The 19,032-nt window shown below is 39.3% G+C and overlaps 1 protein-coding gene across 2 annotated transcripts in view; it reads left to right on the top strand.

Moving 5' to 3' along the window:
• Nucleotides 1–330: 330 nt before the first annotated feature.
• Nucleotides 331–19,032, top strand: part of CDC14A (cell division cycle 14A) — a 66,585-nt gene continuing 47,883 nt past the window's right edge. For both annotated transcript variants that reach the window (XM_074832615.1, XM_074832614.1), the window contains exons 1-3: nucleotides 331–756; nucleotides 1,320–1,410; nucleotides 12,337–12,412. In XM_074832615.1, the coding sequence (XP_074688716.1) occupies nucleotides 651–756; nucleotides 1,320–1,410; nucleotides 12,337–12,412 (273 nt within the window). In that variant the 5' untranslated portion in view covers nucleotides 331–650. The remainder of the gene's footprint in view (nucleotides 757–1,319; nucleotides 1,411–12,336; nucleotides 12,413–19,032) is intronic.

Here is a 19,032-nt window from a genome sequence, read left to right as displayed (position 1 = left end):
GCGCGGCTCGCTCACCTCCCTCCCGAGCGGGACCCGCGCTGCTGAGGTGCTAGCTTCGGCTCGGGTCTGCTTCCCGCCGTCGCAGGCCCTGCGAGCTACACCTCGAACCCGCCGCTGTCTCCCCGGGGCCTTTTGCCACGGGCCGCCCTGGGGCGGGGGGGGAGCAGGAAACAGCGCGGCGGGGCGCGGCGGCGCTGCCTGGGCGCGGAGCGGGCCGCGCTCGGACGGGAGGGGGGCGGGCGGGGCTGTGCCGGGCGCAAAGCCGCTGCCTGGCGGTCCGGGGCGCGGGCGGGCGGGGAGGCGGAGGGCGGGGCTGCTGGGCCGGGGGGGCCGGTCACTCGCACGCCTGGGCCGGGCGAAACAAAGGCCCGGTAACGCGGTTGCTAGAGCGCCGCCGGTCGCCTGGTAACCGCCCGCTGCCTCTTCTCCGGGGGCGTCTCCCTGGCTGGGGGCGGGGTGGAGCTGAAGTCCCTGCGGGCGCCCGCCTGCTCGCCGTGTCCCGGAGCTAGTTCTCCTCTCCGCTCCCGTTCCTATGCGGGCTGCGGCAGCGGCGCTCCCAGCGGCGTGGCTTCGGGCGGGCGGCCCCTCCGGGCAGCCGGTTGCTTACCAGCGAGCGCGCCCCGGCCTGGCCGGGGCTGCTCGGGAGCGCCATGAGTTCGGAGCCGCCCCGCGCCTCGCTGCTCCGCGCCCTGTTTAAGATGGAGCCGGCGGCGGCCGCCTCCGAAGTGCTGGGGGGAGCTTCGGAGTTCGTGAAAGGTGAGAAGGGGCCGGGGAGGACTCCCCAGCCCCTGGCCGCGGGGGTCCCGTTCGCCGGAGCCTCCCGCGGAAAGGAAACCCGCTGGCTTCGTCTTTCCCGGCCTCCCCGCCTCCCTCCCCCCGGCCCCCCTGTGCTGCGTGCCCCCCTCGCCCCGCGGCCCTCCTCGCCCCGTTGTTTTCGCGAGCTGCATGCGGGGTGCGTCTCAGCGGTTCCTTCCTCCTCGCTTTTCCGGTAAGAAGCGGGGCCGGCACCTGTTGCTATGTGCTGCGGCGTGCTGGCTCAGAAATGTCCCCCGCCCGCCTGAAGTCGCTCCCGAGGGCTGCCCGCAGCGGGGCGGGGGGTCCCCGTGGGCAGGGCCCGCGGGCGGAGCGGGACTCGCGCTCCCGCCACCGCGCACGCAGGAGAAAAAGGAGCAGCGGGGCCGCTTCCGCTCCCGGGCGGTGGCGGGGCAGGACGGGCCCGCGGCGGGGCAGAGGACGGGCCCGCGGGGTGACAGGCGTGCCGCGGGTCGGCGGCGATCTGCTTTGTCCGTCCTAAGCCGTTGCTCTCATCTGTCTTTCAGATCGGTTGTACTTTGCTACTTTACGAAGTAAACCGAAGAGTACCGTAAACACCCACTACTTCTGTACCGATGAGGAACTGGTCTATGAAAAGTAAGTGTTGTGGTCTGGTGTGTTTTGCATACTTAAAGTCATCACCTGAGATTCTTCCCAACACACTTTAATGCTGTATGGAGTACTTTTGCCCCATTTAGCTGCTTACACAAAACATGAGTATAAAGTTAGCCTAAATATATTTTTACACTAGCTGAAACTAGTTTAACAAGATTGCTGTTTAAAAAAACCCCACAAAAACAGCTGCATGACCAGTTAAATGGCTTAAATTGTGATTGAGCTAGGGGAAGGGTATCTGAGCTTTGTAAGATTTGTTTATAAGGTGGAGAAGATCTCTTAAGACGAATTACATCTTATTAAATGGTGTCTTAAATAGAAGACTGTTGTTTGGTATGAATAGATGAAACAATAGTTTGGTTTATGTGTATTTTCTTGTATAGAGAGTATGAAGTGATCACCTTTTATACTGAATCATAAGAATGCACAGCTTAAATGTGCTTTTGAAGAACATCTGCAACTTTTTTTGTAAGCTGCAGAAGGTTTTGAGATGGCACTTCCTGTTGGCTTTTGTAGCTTTAGAACAGCAGAAAAAGTATTTTCTGTGAAGTAAAAGCTTCATGTGTTTGGAAGACACAGACAGCATATAGTATTCACAGCTATAATCAATTTTACTTTTGACCTTCTATTAAAGGACATAAAAGACACTAAACAGATAAAGTAATTGCTCTATGCTGTGGTTAAAAAGTAGTTGCTTTGCACTGCGTTCCCAGGTCAACTGTTTCATGTGTGATGATACATCTAGCCACTTGACAAAGGGTTTGCCGCAGCACAAGTGAAACAAAAAACATGGTCTTATTTTAAATGACTTTTTTTCCATGTGAGTTGAAGAACTTGTGAGCATCAATGTTCTTCCTTCCCTTCTACAGTTACTTCAGTACTGCTTCTGTGAAGGTGTAAACCAATCTTTCTTGCTTCCTAGCTTACTTGTTATGCACAGCTTACAGTTTTAGGGTTTCTTTTCTACATATGTTTTTGAGTCTTTGTTATCTTAAGCTGTGTGCCTTCTACTGGAGTTCCCAATGATTTGTTCCCAAGGTTGACTTTTGTAATTAACTGCTTGGGTTGGGAGTTGGCTCTGTAATGATCATTAACTAATTTAGATTGGAAGGGACCTCAGGAGTACCCTAAGACAAGGTTGACCTAACATTAAAAGCAGAATTCAGCTGGAGAAGGTCCTGAGCAATTTGTGTTATATGAATACGTTCCACTTTAATGAAGGAAAAAGTTGATCTTGTATCTCTTACCAGGCTTCTGTGTTATGCTTGACCTGAGGTATTTTGTTTCTCATTCTTAATATGCTTCTAGGAAGGGTGAAGGAATCTTATGTTGGATTTGATCTTGGGAGTGGGAAGGGAGAACAGTTCTATACTCTGTTAGTTACAGATGATTGTACTAACCAAGGACCGTAACTGGGTTATTTTGTGTGTGGACAGTATCATATTTTAAAAAAAACCCCAAGGTACTGAAATTTGAGGAGAAAAAAAAAGTAATTTACTTTAACATGTGTAAAGGAAATTCAGTAAGTATACTCCTTAACCCAATTACCTGTTAACCACATACCAGGGTGTAACTTGATACTAGATATAATTACAAGATAATGGAAGGAAGCAAAGTTTCCTTTATCTTCTAGGGCACATCTAAGGATTTGGGACATGTAAGTCATGGTGTATTTTCTGAAATGATAGTTCCTAGTCTATTTGGCCCCTTTGAAAGATATTATCCTATATCTGATACCATAATAGTACTCTCCCTTTTGTGCCCTCAAACTAAAATACTAAAACGTAATATGAGATAGAAATTAAATGACAGTTAACCAGGTGGTATGAGTGAATTTTGTGTAATAGCTTAACTCTTTTACATAACAGTGCTAAACTTCCCCTAATATCTGTATTGCAGCACCCATCGTTATCAGTGTATGCAATATTTGGTAGTAAAACCATGCCTGATTTTATTTTTATTTTTTTCCTCTCTCTTTTCCCTCTCATCTCTAAGGAAGTTTATATTGTCTCAGGGAAGTAATAGCAGGTGTCAGTAGGGTTACCATTTTATATATTTTTTTCAGTAATCCTTCTGAAATTGGAAAGCTAGAGGCAAAATGAGGAATAGAATGCAAATCTCTTGGTTCTTGGAGAGATACTGATTTTACTGTAGTTTCTCTTTTCCTTATGCTCATCAGCGAGCTTGACATCAGTCTTATGTTTCACAGGCTGCACAGCAAAGCGAGGGGCCTGACATCAGGGGTTGTCTGTAAGTAGTAGTGGAGTGTAACTTTCATACATCAGATTGGATCTTCTGCTAATTTTCTCAGAAACGCAGCCTTCTTCCTGAGAAAGTGGTTAGAAGTATCTGTTACACGATAACAAAATACACATTTGGAAGTGAGTTTTGAAGTGCTATAGCTCAGAACAGTGGTTTCCAGAGTCTTCATTCAAAATGGCCTGCCTGTGCTGTTCTTGCTGATTAGAACTTCTGCTTTTTAATCAAATGAGTTGTTCAGACTGTTACAAGGAGGAAGATAGGAGATGTCTACTCACACACAAACTCCTCAGCACCTGTAGGGTATGTAAGTAAATTTCTTAATCAAATATTTATTGACTTAATTTGTTTAGATGTGTCATTCTAGTGACAAGACAAAGATCTTTGCTGTGCATGGAAGTAAACTGTTTTTCTTTGGGCTGTTATTTTGTTAACTTTAGTGATAACTCTTTAAGTATGAAGTGATACAGAAATTTATTTAGCTGACTTTATTGAGGTGTCAGCTTGCTTTCACTGAAGCAATATATGATCTGAAAACCTCATGAATATGTAGGTTTGGGGTTATTAGATTACAGAGAGCATGTTATTGGATCACATAGTACTTAAAATGTCACTGCCTCGCTTCCCTCTTTTTACCTACTCTTGAAGAGATATAAGGAAGTAATAGTGTACACTAATAGTATACCCCATTTATTAAACAAAACAGCTGTAGTGCTAGATCTAATGGTATTGGAAGTTTTGGTCTGATAAATGCTGACTTGCCTTTGCAGCCTGTCACGTGATTTATCCCTAAATTGTACACAAAGTGTGGTTATGTCATCTTGAGTGCTTTAGCCTTCAGTTTTCACTTGAAGTTGTCAACTGTTCTAATGAATTCATAATGCTGTCTTCACTTATTTAAACATTCACACTTTTAAAAATAATAAAGATAGGCTTAAATGCTTTTAAGGACATCTCAAATGCCAGCTGACTAGGAACTCGCTACTAGAACTGTCACTATTTTAGTTAAATGTGCCGCAATTAAACCTTGAACCTATTATGCTAGGAAAATGGTATGTAAATTCCTCAGTTGAGGGAACAAGAAACCTGAATGAATTTTTCCAATTCTGAATTCTCTTTTTTGGTTGTTCTGTTTCTGTAAGATTTTGTCAGTCTCCTGAAACTCTGAGGTCTCTCCTGAGAAAGTCTGCACTGCTGCTTATAAGGGAATACAGTCTTTCAGGGTAGCGTATTGCATGTAACTCTTACTTCAGGAAAATGAAGTTAATGAGAAATAATCCAGCTTGATGAAGACTCTCATTTGGCAAATAGAAAAGCCTTGCCTTGGCAAGACCTCTATTAATGAGTTAGGCACTACTAAGAAGCTTTTTATTCTCTAAGAATAGTGTCTTTCATGTTTCACCTTTCTGTAAACAGATCTGGGTTGAGAATACTACACTTGACTGGTTAACTTGGCTTTCACATACTTTTATCAAAGCAACTTTTTATGTCCTTTTTATTGTTGAGTAGTTTTCTCAAACAAAATTAAAATTTAGATAATGAGAAACAGGAATCTCTTACTGATAAATTACAGTGTCAGCTTTCAAAAATCATAATGTCTTTATTTGTTCTGACTTTGAATCACTTGTATAAGCAGCTTTTGCAGATCTGGTCTCTGACATCTTGTGAGCAGCTGTAAAAGTAATTAATATATTCTTTATCTCCTATGTTTTACACCAAAACTTTCTTTCAAGCCATGGTATGTTACTTGCCTGTTTCGCAGCGGTCTTAATGTTAGCTGCTACTTTGAGTTCAAGCAGCAGTAGAATAAGACTCTCAAATGCTTAGCTACAATAATATTGTGAGTACTGTTTGGACTTTGACTTGTAGGACTTGTTTCACTGCATGTGTATGTGCAAAGAAGCAGTTTCTCTTTCCTGTGAGAAGAGTAAGGGTTAACTTGTTTATTTTTACTTTGGCTAAATGCATCTTTACTGTGGCTATCCAGTAGTGGTACTTGCATAGGAAACCTGAACTTCTTCATCGTTCTGTGGCTTATATTATTTGAAGGGAAAAAGAAAACTTAGCCTTGTTCAACAAACAAAGCTGTTGTTCCACACAGAGAACAGGGAGTTCCTTGTTCACATCAGTAGCTTTTGAAGACTTGAACTTGACTGTCGGATAACCAAGATAACTTAGTAAGCTAAAGTTCACCAAAAAAAAAAAAAGAAATTAGGAAAATTCCCAACTTCTAACTTCTGTCAGTGTGAATGTAAACACAGAGCAGAAAAACTTCATATACTAATACCAGCTTTTGTATGTCTGATTCTTACAGATGAGTATTAAGAGTAGTACTGCAGCTTTATTTTGTTTTCCGTCTTAAAATGAGAGACTTAAAATTTACTGTAGACATGAAAATCAGATGATCTAAGAACTGGGAGTGTCAGTTTTTCCTTCAGACACGAACTACTGACATAATTTTACATTTGACACTTGTAAAGTGCTATCACTTAACACCTGTGGTGTTCTCTCCAGTCCAACAGTTTCATAAATTTTATACCTACACATTGCTTTACCATATCTGTCTTCACTTCTTTGTATGGAAAAGATAAAAGCAACTGCCAACAGTATTGAGGAATTTTTTTTTTGTTTGCAGTAAAAGGGTACCAAGATAAAACAGATGTTTTCTACGCTCCAGTTTTATATTCAGCAGGAGTGTAGCTCGATATAGGAAATCTGTTATGAGAAACTTAGCCTCTGTTAAGATGACTTTTCCATAGAGTGGGTTTTTAACATGATCTAAACATTCTTCTACAGGGAGACTTTTTATGGGAGAACCTCTTCACAGACACTTTTTTTCTTGATGTCAAGGAGCATTGTATCAAAAATGCATATGTCTGGAATAGCTATTACCTGTAATTTAGATCTGTTAGTTCTTGTTGGATTTTGAAGAATCAGGAACTTGAGGAGGATTTGGAACATTGAAGGGGAAATGGAGGGAGTACCTGGTGTTTTGCATAATCCAGAGCTTCTGCACTATTCCTACCTTTAGATGCAAGCAGTGAGGTGATATATAATTTCTAGGGTTATATTTGCTTTATCATCCTTTGTCTATTCAGAAGTGTGCAATCCCTAAGTAGTATTAAGTGTTAGGGATTGTGTCTCAGCCCACATAAGAAAGCTTCTAGAAATTCACGTGTTACTGGAATTGGTGGGGCTAGAGCAGGGAGTCAGTGCCAATGAGCATCCCACCTTTTTCATGCGCTTGAGAAGTAGGAAGGAGAAACACACTCTAGGAAACAGGAGTTGGAGAAAGAAGACTGAATAGGTAGGATTTCCTGAGCAGTAGTTAGGTTGTAATGAATGTGTGGACTGATCCTCTTGCCCTTCATCCAGAAACTTTGTTGCGTGTAAGATGTGTTCAGTTCATGTTTTGGAGCGTCTGTCTGTAGTAGCCAGTTGGCCTCTTCCGCAGGAGTTGGTTCTTGTACTGCTTAATGCTAGATTCAGAGCATATGCAGAAAGGGCCTTACAGTGCAGTGACCTGAATGTTCCAGTAATCCAGCCTAGGAAAGGGGGAGAGAAAAGCAAGTGGAGAGTTTTTCTTATTCTAATTGAGTCTCATTGCTTAATTTTAATAGTAAGCTGGATCTTTGTAAAATGCTGGAAAACTAGTGTAGTTTTGCAGTTAGGAAGCTGTATTTCTGCTAGTTCCTGAAGTTCTTGTGGTTAATCTTCTGGTTTGAGTAATTGCAAGCTTGGGATGCTACTGTTTTGGCAGAAAAATTACTTTATATGGCTGCTAGCGTCCAAGAAGGCAAGCTTCCTACCTAAAGGAGTAGTTGTACTCCAATTCTGAAGTATATACTTCAAAAAAAATATTGCAATTGATAAACTGTGCCTTTGTTTTCAAGTTACAAAACCAATAAATGAGTAAGCTGCCATGCAAGTAGCATCATCCCCTTTGATCGTTATTGCATTGTTAGAACTGACTTGGTGGATCTGTCCTATTTTTTCCCCCCAGTATGGTGATTAGGCTTTGGACCATATTTAAACTATTGGAAATGCTTACAAGTCCAATAAGAATGTATGCATACTCTCGTGTTCAGTGTGGCAATAACATTGAACTTAGACTGGTCTGTCATGAGGAAAAGAATCCTGAAATAGCTTTTCAGATAGAAATCTCCTTTTGTCCGTACCTCTGTTGCTGTATCACAAAATTGTAAGTGAATGGCAGCATAAAACTACTGCGCTGTTGTATTCATCAGTGGGGGGAAAAAAATCAGGCTTCTGGGATAAAGTATGGTGCAATTTATTTCTGAAAGGTAACTTGATACCTTGGCCATAAATAGATTGACTGTGGTGTTAATATGGGGGTTATCAAATTATTTCGAAGTCTGCCAGGTTATAGTATTCCTTCATTGATCATAACCAGGCTCTATCCAATAGTTCAAGATATAAACTTGAAGAGTTTATCATTCTTTTGCTGTACTAGGGTCAGTGGTATTCAAATAATTAGTAAAAAGTGACTTTAGCATTCAGAAGAGGTGCCCAAGGCTTGAGCTGACCCACGGCACCTTCACATGTCATCTTATGGAACTGCAGTCAGAAACAACTTGAGTTGCTGTCCTAAAGAGTTGTGGACTACGTTTCTTTCACCATTAAATTCCCTGGAAGAACGTACAGTAACCGCTTGCATGATGGAGTAGACCAATGCACTCCTTATGGACTGTCCTTTCTAGGTGGATGACCATTCCTGTGATACAATACAGCAAATACCTTGGATGTTATGCTAGAAGAACTGTTAGGAAGGAGTAGTTCTAGGAGTATTCTAAGGAGAATACAGATACAAGAAACCTATGCTACTGCTTCCAGGTAGCATTGTGATAGTATTTCTGAAGTAGAGTATTTAAATATTCATCTAGTATATTCTGGGGTTTTGTGACTTCTTAGTTTGAGAAGCATAAGGAAAGCAAGTTTCCATGGGTTGAGGGGGAAGAATAATTTAAGCTATCATCTACGTACTTGATTAAAACAAAATATAATTAAATGTAGATTAATACCATACTTGCCTTCTGTTCCTCATATCTGGTTCCCACCTCCATTCTAAATGGCTGTCTGTCTTCACTGGCTTAAGCTTCAGAGGCATCCTGATTTCTTGTTGTGTATAAATGCTTACTAAAACATCTAGATGCAAAGAAAGTCTATTACCTTTAAAAGAGATAGAAGTAAAATAATACTGGGTAGATTGTTACCAGTGACTAGCATATAATAAGATTTGGTTTCTTTTATGGGTTTTTTTTTATTTTCAACTTTTGCCAGATAAAATTCTTTATTCAGATGATGACTTGGTGTGTCATTTTTCTCTTCAGTCCCTATAGCCCCCATTTCCCATCTTCTGGGTTAACTGTGTTAAAATTCTGTTCTTGAGAAGAAAATTCTCTGGATGAGTCAGGATCAAGTGTCTCTAATTCAAGTACAAAACTGGCCTGTTATACTAAAAGTAGTGAGGGTGCATAAGATTAAACCCTTCTGTTTAAACATGGCAGAAGCTGTATTTAGTTCTAAGCGTATAAATTGAAGAAGAGTGGTTTTGTAGATCAGAGTCCATTGACCTCAATACAGAGCCTTGTGTTATCTTTCAGAGAACTCTTTGATTTGGAGATTTGTAAAGCACTTGTTTCACTTAGCCCCATTAAAAAAAAAGGACATCCAAGCTTATTCCAATTTAGAGGTATTAAATGGAGAAAGTTAAAATTACACATGTAACAAATAACTTTTCTCCCTCACGTATCTACCATAATGTTTTGTCAATGGCTGGTTTATGCTACCTACGTATTGTTATGTAAGTAACTTGGGAATTGCCAGTGTTTGGTATATGGGTAATAATGCTGGTGCAGCAGTGACCAAAAGTGTCTTTCCTTTATGATTGTGTTCTGGATTCTTGAGAAATATCTTGTTTCTGCAGTACAAACAGTGGTAGTACCAGAATCTTAAATGCTGATACTTTTTCCCCAGCTGCCCCCATCCATGTTAAGAGAAAGACTGACATCTTTAGCTTGTCAGCTGAGAGGATCTGAATAGCTTTATTTTTGTAGAAATAGAATTACTTCATGGATAGGCTCAATAAATGTATTTTTATCCTTATCCCCACCAAAATATTAAGTAATTTGTTGTGGATAAATTGATTTGTAAATTCATTTTAATGTGCTTTTCCTACACTTCTGTTTGAGCTTAATCATGTGGAAAAGTAGAAGTGGATATATGACTTTATATTGATGTACTTCTAGCAAATGAGTAGTAATAAAAACTTACTATCGTAAAGCATGGCTGTAGTTCATCAGTGCTTTAGATGAACTGTGTATTCAGTTATATCTTTGAGCTGATCAAAACTGCTTTGCTCACAGTGGTTTAAAAAAGTATTCTGTATTCCAGTAACTATCATATTCCACACTTTCACAATACTTTAAAAGTATTTTTGACAAAATAATCTTAAAATCCTAAATTCTACTCTTTCATCATATATTTGAGTGAAAGAATATTGTAAAGTTAATGGAACAAGATAGGGTTGGTTTTTTGATTTAGAGAAGGTGTTAGGGCAGCAGAATGGGAAGAGATGTTAGTAAGCCTTCTATATAGCTTTTGTGGAAGCTACATTCACTCTAGTGTTGTTAGAGCTCCAGTTTTAACTTCTTGTCATAACTCATACTTGTCCTTCTTAGAACAATTTTGTTTATTTCATCTCTATTAAAAAGTGTATGGAGGGTTTTGTGTTTAAAAAAACCCTATAACTGTTGACCATATCTGGCAGACTTATTTAAGAAAAGATGAGGAATTCTAAAGCTCAACCCTACTTTACTGCCACTGCAATTTTTCCCTTGAGTTAACTTCTGTGCAACCTACAAATAAATTCCTAGTAGTTGGACAGCTTAGTCTTTGACCCAGCTGATGAGCTTCTGTAGTTGAACTGAATCTTAACAAGCACTTAAGTTGTTGTTTGATACTGCAAAGTAGATGACATTGAAATAGCATTGGTGTGGCAGGCAGGCTACTTGTCCCAGACAGTAATCAGACTAATATAATTGTCTCTTTTGCACTGGGCTTGGCTTTTTTGTTTGAGGAAAATTTGGGGAGGAGGATGAAGTTATAAGCACCAGAAGGATAGGGTATTCCTACTTGGTGGTTGTGTCCACTTAGGATAGCAGAATGACTGAAACTGGAAGGCACCTCCAGAGATCATCTAATCCAACCCCCGGGCTCAGAACGAGGTCAGCAAGAGCAGGTTGCTCAGCCTTGTACAATGGGGTTGTGACTCTACAGCCTCTCTGAACAACCTCTTCCCAATGTTTGACTGCCCTCAAAGTAAAAAGTTTTCTTCTTATGTTTAACTGGAACGTAATTAACTTTACTGAAAAATAAACCCTCTGCCACGGGGAAGAAAGCTTGAAAGGTACTACTGGCTATTCTATCATGTGATTTTTTGGTAAGTCTTTACTCCTTCAAAGCCCAGAAGTCTTAGAACATAATTACCTTTTTCTTTTGTCATTCCCTGAATAACACCGTTCAGATGCTGATGGTGTGTTTTGTTTGTCAATAGGCAAGAAGTGTCCTGTCTATTTTATCAAAAGACTTAAGGCAGATTAAAACAGTTTAAGTTATAGTCCAATCCTACTGTAATTTAGAACATACGCATCAAGAAATTTTCATAGACTATCAAGATAAAGACTTCTGTACACAAAAAGGAAAAATATTGAAGAAAGCTTGCAACTTAAATTTTGAGCAGTTTTGCACAATGGTTGGGGAGGGAGAAAACTCTAGAAGGTGTCTTGTTACTTGCATAAAGGCTGCTATTACTTGTAAAGATGCCTATATGAAGGATTAACTAGGAAGAGCGCTGTGAATCCCTGCCAGGAACTTACTTCTACTGTGCAATAATTTTCCTGTGCACACTACTGCTACAAGTTCTTATCCTAAGGACAGTGATTGCTGCTTCAAAGGTAATATGAATGTTTAAGAAGAATCTAGAAGAGAGAAACAAGAACAATCAGAACTTATGAAATAAATAATAAATTGGAAGAACAGCCTAGAGATAACAGGATTGGGGGGACAAAGAAACAATTATTTGTAAAGTGTATATGTAATCTCTGAAATAGTGGAGGATGGAATAAAAAGAAATAAGCTTAGATTTCAGACAGAGATCAAGACTGGATGTTACTAAATTTTACTACCCATGAGAAAGTCTATTTAGCTTATTCTTCATAGTATCTAAATGATCCATTCTCATCTTAAGCAGTTGTAGAACCTTCATCTAGGATGAGATCAGCATGCCTTAAAGGGGAGTAGATCATGCCTTGAAGTTCTTCACTCTGTAGTTTTGGCTGACACCAGACTGGATATCATGGGATGAAGAAAAAATTCTGTAGTGTGTGTATATAATGGAAAAGGTAGTTACTGGAGCGTCTTAAACTGAAGCTACAAATGCTTTCAAATTAATTGTTACTATTGTGCTCTCAGATGAATCTATAAAGGGCTTATCTGTGGTATCATATATATTGGCTACTCAGTATCCCCCAAAAGTTACTGATTTGCAGCTTTAACTATCAACAAACATGCATGTTGAAATTCGCTTGGCTCTTTTGTATAAATAACACATTTTTTTTGTTCTTCCAGTTTCTATGGAGATTTTGGGCCTTTAAATTTGGCAATGTTATACAGATACTGCTGTAAACTAAATAAGAAATTAAAGGTAAGCTTTGTTTAAAAACAATGTTCCTATATTTTTATATTTTGAAATGCAACTAAAATGTATTATCCAGTTTGAAAGTGGTTGTTAGGTGCTAGTTACCTAGATGGTTACTACTAAGCTTTAAGGTTATTCTTTGTTCTGAATTCTTTTTGCTTGAAAGAATGGAAAAAATGAATATGTTCTCGTTGTTGCTTAGTAGGTGAGGCACTGAAGGCTGTGTTCACCTTTTTTCATAACCTTACAGTTTCAAGACAACAGGAACAAAAACCACTCTGGATACTTCATGGGTTTGCAGCTAATGGAATGGGTGTGCTAGTATGAACTGAAAAAACAGATATTAAAAAAACAACCAAACAAAAAACCCCACACCCACAAACAAGAACAAAACATGAGCCCTAAAATCACACTGTTTAATCTAAATCTCACTCAGTGGAAAAGTTAAAACTTCTATATGTCATTCAATTTAATAAATTGTTGCTTCTAATAAGTGTTATGGTAATGTGGTTTTACACATATAAAAATATTTCCTTTTTTTGTCTGTCTTGTAGATGTGTCACTCCCTATCAATTAATTTGTAGAAGCTTCCTTACTTTCTTGCTTCCATATAATGATTGTTGATTCAAGGCACTTTTGAGTAGCTCTTCACTAGAGAGAGAATTTTGGTATCATCTTTGGATACCACAGTAGCTTTTTCTTTTCACTGCAAAGCGTTGGTCCTTTCTTTATGCAGTTGTCTAAAATTTGTAGATGCCACAGTTAATTCTGAAGATGACCGTGACTGACTTTTGTCCTAACAACACTGTCCTGTCATAAAACCATAAGCCTGATCTGGGTTGACGCTGACCAGAAACTAAACGCCTGGCAGCTGCTCATTCACTCCTACCACAACCCCACTGTGGGACAGGGGAGAGAATCAGAAGAGCAAAGCCAAGAAGAACTTCTGGGTTGAGATAAAGACAGTTTAAGTGTGGGAATAAGAAGTGGTGAGAGACAGGGGTGGGGGGTCGATCAAAGCAAGTGGTGCAAAGGCAATCACTCACCACCTCCCATCAGCAGACCAATGCCTGGCCAGTCTCTGAGCAACTGCTGACTTAGAAAGACTGCTCCTCAGTTTTATTGCTGAGTGTGATGTTATATGGGATGGAATATCCCTCTGGTTCATTTGGGTCAGCTGTCCTGGCTATGTGCCCTCCCAGCATCTTGCCCACCCCAGCCTACTTGCTGTGGGGGCAGAGTGAGAAACAGAAGGCCTTGATGCTGTGCAAGCACTGTTTGGCAATAGCTAAAACGCTGGTTTGTTGTCAGCAGTGTTCTAGTCTCAAGTCTAAAACACAGCATCATGCAGACTGCTATGGAGAAAACTGCACTCCATCCCAGCCAGACCCAGTGCACTGAGCACATAGCTGTAGATTTAACCTGCTCCTCAAATGCCTGTGAAAGTGACTTGCAGCATCTATAAAAAAATTATCAACTGCAAGAAATGAAACAGATGTTTTAATTCCGAAGTACTAATTAATATCACCTGTATACAGATAGCAAGGAGACCCTTCACTAAATATTACAGATTTAAAATCTTTATAATATAAAATGTTAGACCTGTTACTGACAGAAGGGTAAAATGGGACAACAGATGTGTTAACATTGGCCACCGTAAGAGGATTCCTGTATCAAAAATTACATGTTTTGGGACTAATATTTGCTGCACAAATGAAACCATTATGCAAGTTGATTCATGCTATCTGCTGCTTCCAGGGATGTGCTGCCTTAAAGTCAGCTAGTCCTAAGACGAGGTTTTGCAAACTGGGGGGTTTGTAGAGTTGCTATAACCTTTTTGCAGAAGAGTGCTTCTAGTGAAAATTTACATTGCTTCCTAATACAGTAGTATTTCTAATTTTGAGTGCCTATGTTAATATTGGGAAAACACTGGATTTGCCATTTTTGTGTTAACACTAAATAGGTTGATACGATAAGTATTTATAATCTATTTTCCAGTGCCACTGTCCCATTCAAACTCATGACCAATGATGCTCACTTGCTAGGTATCTTTTTTTTAACATTAATTCTGCTGTTTGTGACCTTTTATTTATATTTAAAAGACTGTGGAGAATGCTTGCTCTGTGAAGCGGTTACTCCAGAGAAGCACCAATAATAAACCTACTATTCTAACTTTCACTGTGCCTATGAGAGCTAGGGGACTTAGTTCTGTTTCTTCCAGATTCATACTGAGATAGTGATCAGTTTGGGACCTGAAAACAGTCTCATGTATCACTGTTGAAGTGTACCTTTATACTTCTATACTACTAGAATGCCTTCAAACTGGACCCTAGATACCAAAAGCTTCACTCAGAAAATAAGAACACAACTAATAAATACCTCAGGACTTGTTTGGGTTTTGTTTGTTTTTTGTTTTGGTTTGTTTTTTTTTTTTTTAATGATTCAGTAGTAACCTGTTTAAGACTGTCTTTACAGTCTTCATTTTTGTTATAAGACCATCATCTGCATTGAATGAGACAAGCTGCTTGTCACAAATGGCTTGTAGTCATGATACAAAGATCATATATTATAATGGAAAGAATACACAAGGGAGCCAAATTCAAACTGATTAGTAACTCTGAAATTTACATGGTTGATTTAGCATACTGTGATGTCATCTTAATGTAACTTGGATATTTTTTGAAAAAAGCAAACACACTTGCAGTGTGATGTGAAGAGTACAGATGGTCAGGAACAGGACAGAGAAATCTCATGCAGATCAGCTGCAGTCTCAGCTGGGAGGAGGAGCTCTTTGTTGCTGTTATCTTACCAGAGGCTAATTCAAAATAGGTTAATTTAAACTACTAGTGCATAATAGAGAAGGGTAATGTGATAGTGCAACCCCTTGAAAGTAATACATGAAATCAAACAGCAAAAGCTTGGAATACCACCTGAGTGGTATAGAAACTTGTACATTAATAGATTCCAGTCTGTCTGATTGTCACTAGCCCTGAGGTGGGTCAATACCTGCTGATGTAAGCTTTGTTCCTCAAATAGTTAAAATATACACCAGACTCTGTCCTACTTTAGATACTCTCTGCAGTGGATAAGTAGGCTTGTCAGACCAAATCCCAGTGCTGAAGCATGCATTTAATGTGTACTGTAGGCCCAGCTACAAAAGGCTGCTGCTCAGCTTCACAAGTTGAGAGCTATGGATTCACAGTTTCTACCCTTCTACCCCTCACCTTGTCACATCTGTCCTTCAGAAGTGTCCCCAAGAGAATTCCTGAGGCCTGAACAAGTGTCTGTAAGACAGAAGTTCATGACCTGTGACTTAGCTGCCAACAAGGCATTGATGCAATGAGCAACTACAGTGGCAAAAGTATGGTAATTCTCTTGTGGCACCAAGGGGACACGCAGGCAGCCTGTGATCAGTGTTTCAGAGATGAGAAGTGCCCGTTGGCCTAACAACATGGAGAAAGAGTCCTGTTGAGCAACCTGCTGCTTGCATACCCTTGCATTAAGGGTAACCATGCCCCATGACCAACAGCAGGAGCTGGCTGATCATAGATTATTATTCTCTGGAAAACCAGCCTCTGCTGCTGGATGGCTGCTGTTACTACACTGCAACACTTCTGGGATGCTGAGGCAATCATAGTACTTAAGCCCAGGTGACTCCTGCCATGATTTGGTATATACCTGGTTGTGTATGAACTTCACGTACTTTTCTTAGGAAAAGAGACTTAAAAAGAAGCGTGGCCAAAAAAAATAAATTCACAAAATGTGATAGTTTTTGTGTGGATATGGTGTCTGTAAAGCAATATAAGACTTAGACTTTCATTAAGTTTAAAACTTACATAAATAGAAAGAGGAGAAATGAGAGTATAAAATCTTATTAAGACAAACAAATCCCACACATGTTCTCTCCAAGTCTTTCAGTTTTATCTCTTTCTGTTTTGGGAGAGGAATTAGACACAGAGGCAGTTTTGGGTTTTCCCCTCTCCTTTCTTGGGGGACAGGTGGGGAAGGCGAAGGGTACCAGTTTGAAATGTGTTAATGGGAGACCAACATTTTAAAGGAAACTATTGTAACTTTACGCTGACTGATTTTAGAAACAATGAACCGTTCTGTTCTGAAGAGCTGAAGAATTTATTCAGATATCCATTTGCTGAAAAAGTTGGAGCTGAAGTCCTGGTTATGCTTTACAGGAAAACCTTTCTGACCTTGTCATGTTTGTAATGTTTTGATTGCTGATTGCTATGGAGATGATCTTGACTAGCCAAGTCAACAGCAAGAAAAATGCTTGGCCATGCTATCTTCCTACTTGTTCTTTGAATTCTGTTTGGGGAAAAAATGCTTGACTAAGCAACTGTGATTCATTTATGAAAGAAATTTTTTTTTTCTGTTTAAATAAGTCTGATTTCATAAAAACTGCTTTAAAAAACCTGCTGTGTTTTATGTGTATATAGCCTTACACAACCTCAATGAATTCAGAAGCAGGGGTAGTCAGAGAGGGGGTGTTGCTGAGATAAATGATACAAGTATGGAAGATCAAAGACAGGAAAAGGAAGGTTCTGGCAGGCTTATGGAATATGGGTTTAACGTTTCTTGTATGCTAACTGTATTGCTGCTGGATTACAGAGGAGTTTGGCTTTGTTTTAATATAAATAAACTGCTGGGCATACACAAGGAACTATAGTAATTGCAAGCACCTCTTTTAGGACAGCTTAGACTTTGAGGCAGGTTGCTTGTACATGTTTTAATACATCATTTCCTATGAACAGTTTGCCAGCCTTGTATTCACTGCTATTTACATGTACATATTACATATATATACGTGTGTGTATATATAAAAATAGTATTTGCATTGATCCAGGCTTATTAAACACATTGCAGTAATTTCTTACTTGAACAATGCAAATATATTAAAACACATCCATTAGATAAAATACTGTCAAATAATCTGGTGAAACTAAACAGGTATCAATCTAGTACAATAATAGTACAATCTAATACATCCGCAATGGCCCCTGCTAAGCCCCCCATCCATTTCTGTGCAAGTAAATTTCTCTTGAGGTCTTCAAGAAACAGGAACTGACCTATTATTTAAAAAAAAAAAAAAAAGTAATGTCACAGTGAAAATAATGTGTTCTGGAACTCTTTCATACACCCAGTGAATTAGTTTTATCACCCAAAACAAAACCTGCCACACTCTTCATGTAACCTCTGCATTTAGTTCAAAAGATTGTCTTTGAGTATATTCCTCTGGGATATGTCTTGACAGATACTGTTCTGTTATATTGTTACATTTTGTCTTCCAACGATGTGTGAAACTGCTAAAATTTTTTTACTGGTAAAGAAAAGTATCTTTAACACTTCATAGCGCAGCCTTAGGTTTGTTTTCGAAAAAAGATTATTTGCAACTGTGTTACTATGTTACCTGTGACTGTAGCTATTATGTAGACAACCTGCATTGAAAATTCTTTGTTGAAACATTTTTGGTTCTTCTGAGTTGCCTAGTATCTATGGGAACTAAAGCCTTAATCAATTCAGGTGGAGCTCTTAAAGAACCTTAAAGAACCATCTTTAACACTTGTTATCATTGAACCTAGCCAAAGAAATAGACTTAGCTTGTTAAACAGAAAATCAATATTTTTCGAAATAGATCATATAGCTTAGTATTGATATTGAAAGTGTATTGAGAATTTGTGTGATAATGTTAACAGAGGCACTGCATTGATACTTCAGCAAACACTTACTGTAAAACTTGATTTTCTGTAACTTGTGTGCAAATAAGAACAGTGTTTTTTTTTTTTTATAAGCTTCTGAAAAGTAAAATCCTGATGCAGTTTTCCTCTGGTTGCTATGCTATAAGCTGTTAATTAATGTCAGGTTTCAATTTTGTGTTAAAACTTTAGTCAGGATTCAAAAGACATTTAAATATTTTATATAGCAATATGGCTCATAAGGATTAAACCCTTACATTTTGAAAATGAAGCAATATATATTGCTTTCATTTAGATGTTCTGGGAACTTTTACGGTGAGCTGTCGCTTTTTGTCTACTTCAGATCCAAAAGCGTCTCAAAATTGAAATGACTTGATATACCCATATGATTAAAAAAATCCATTCTGTAAAATAAAACAAGAAATATAGTCTTGCTATATAGAACTTACTTCTGGTTAGGTAGCAGAATATGCTTTTTGCAGTTTAAAATAGTATTTCATGTGAACTGGAAACTATTGCAAAGAACTTCACTTTACAATAAGTAGTAGTCAACAAGTTATAATTGAAGTTCTGTCACTGTTGCATAACTACTGTAATCTTATCCCACCTACACATAATGGGTGGAATTGCAGTTAGAGAACACTAAAATTAAAAAAATTGAGGAGGGGGAAGAAAGGAGGGATCTTAAAATATTGGAATTAGTTTTGTCAAGTTTTAATAATAATTGAATGCTTCACTAATTAAATAACTACTTGTGCTTTTTATGTTTGCATATACACTGAGAAAGATGTTGCTCGTGGTCTCAAGATACAACCTCTTCCAATCAACAGCAACCATCTACCTCAGGAATTAACAGTCCTACTTAGATATACTCAGTTGCATTAACTCTCACTCCTTCCACCTGTGGAAGTTGTGGGTAAT

Source organism: Strix aluco, chromosome 8 (genome assembly GCF_031877795.1).
Source record: "Strix aluco isolate bStrAlu1 chromosome 8, bStrAlu1.hap1, whole genome shotgun sequence".
In the NCBI taxonomy this organism is placed as follows: Eukaryota; Metazoa; Chordata; class Aves; order Strigiformes; family Strigidae; genus Strix; species Strix aluco.
This window is presented reverse-complemented; position numbering and strand designations above follow the sequence as displayed.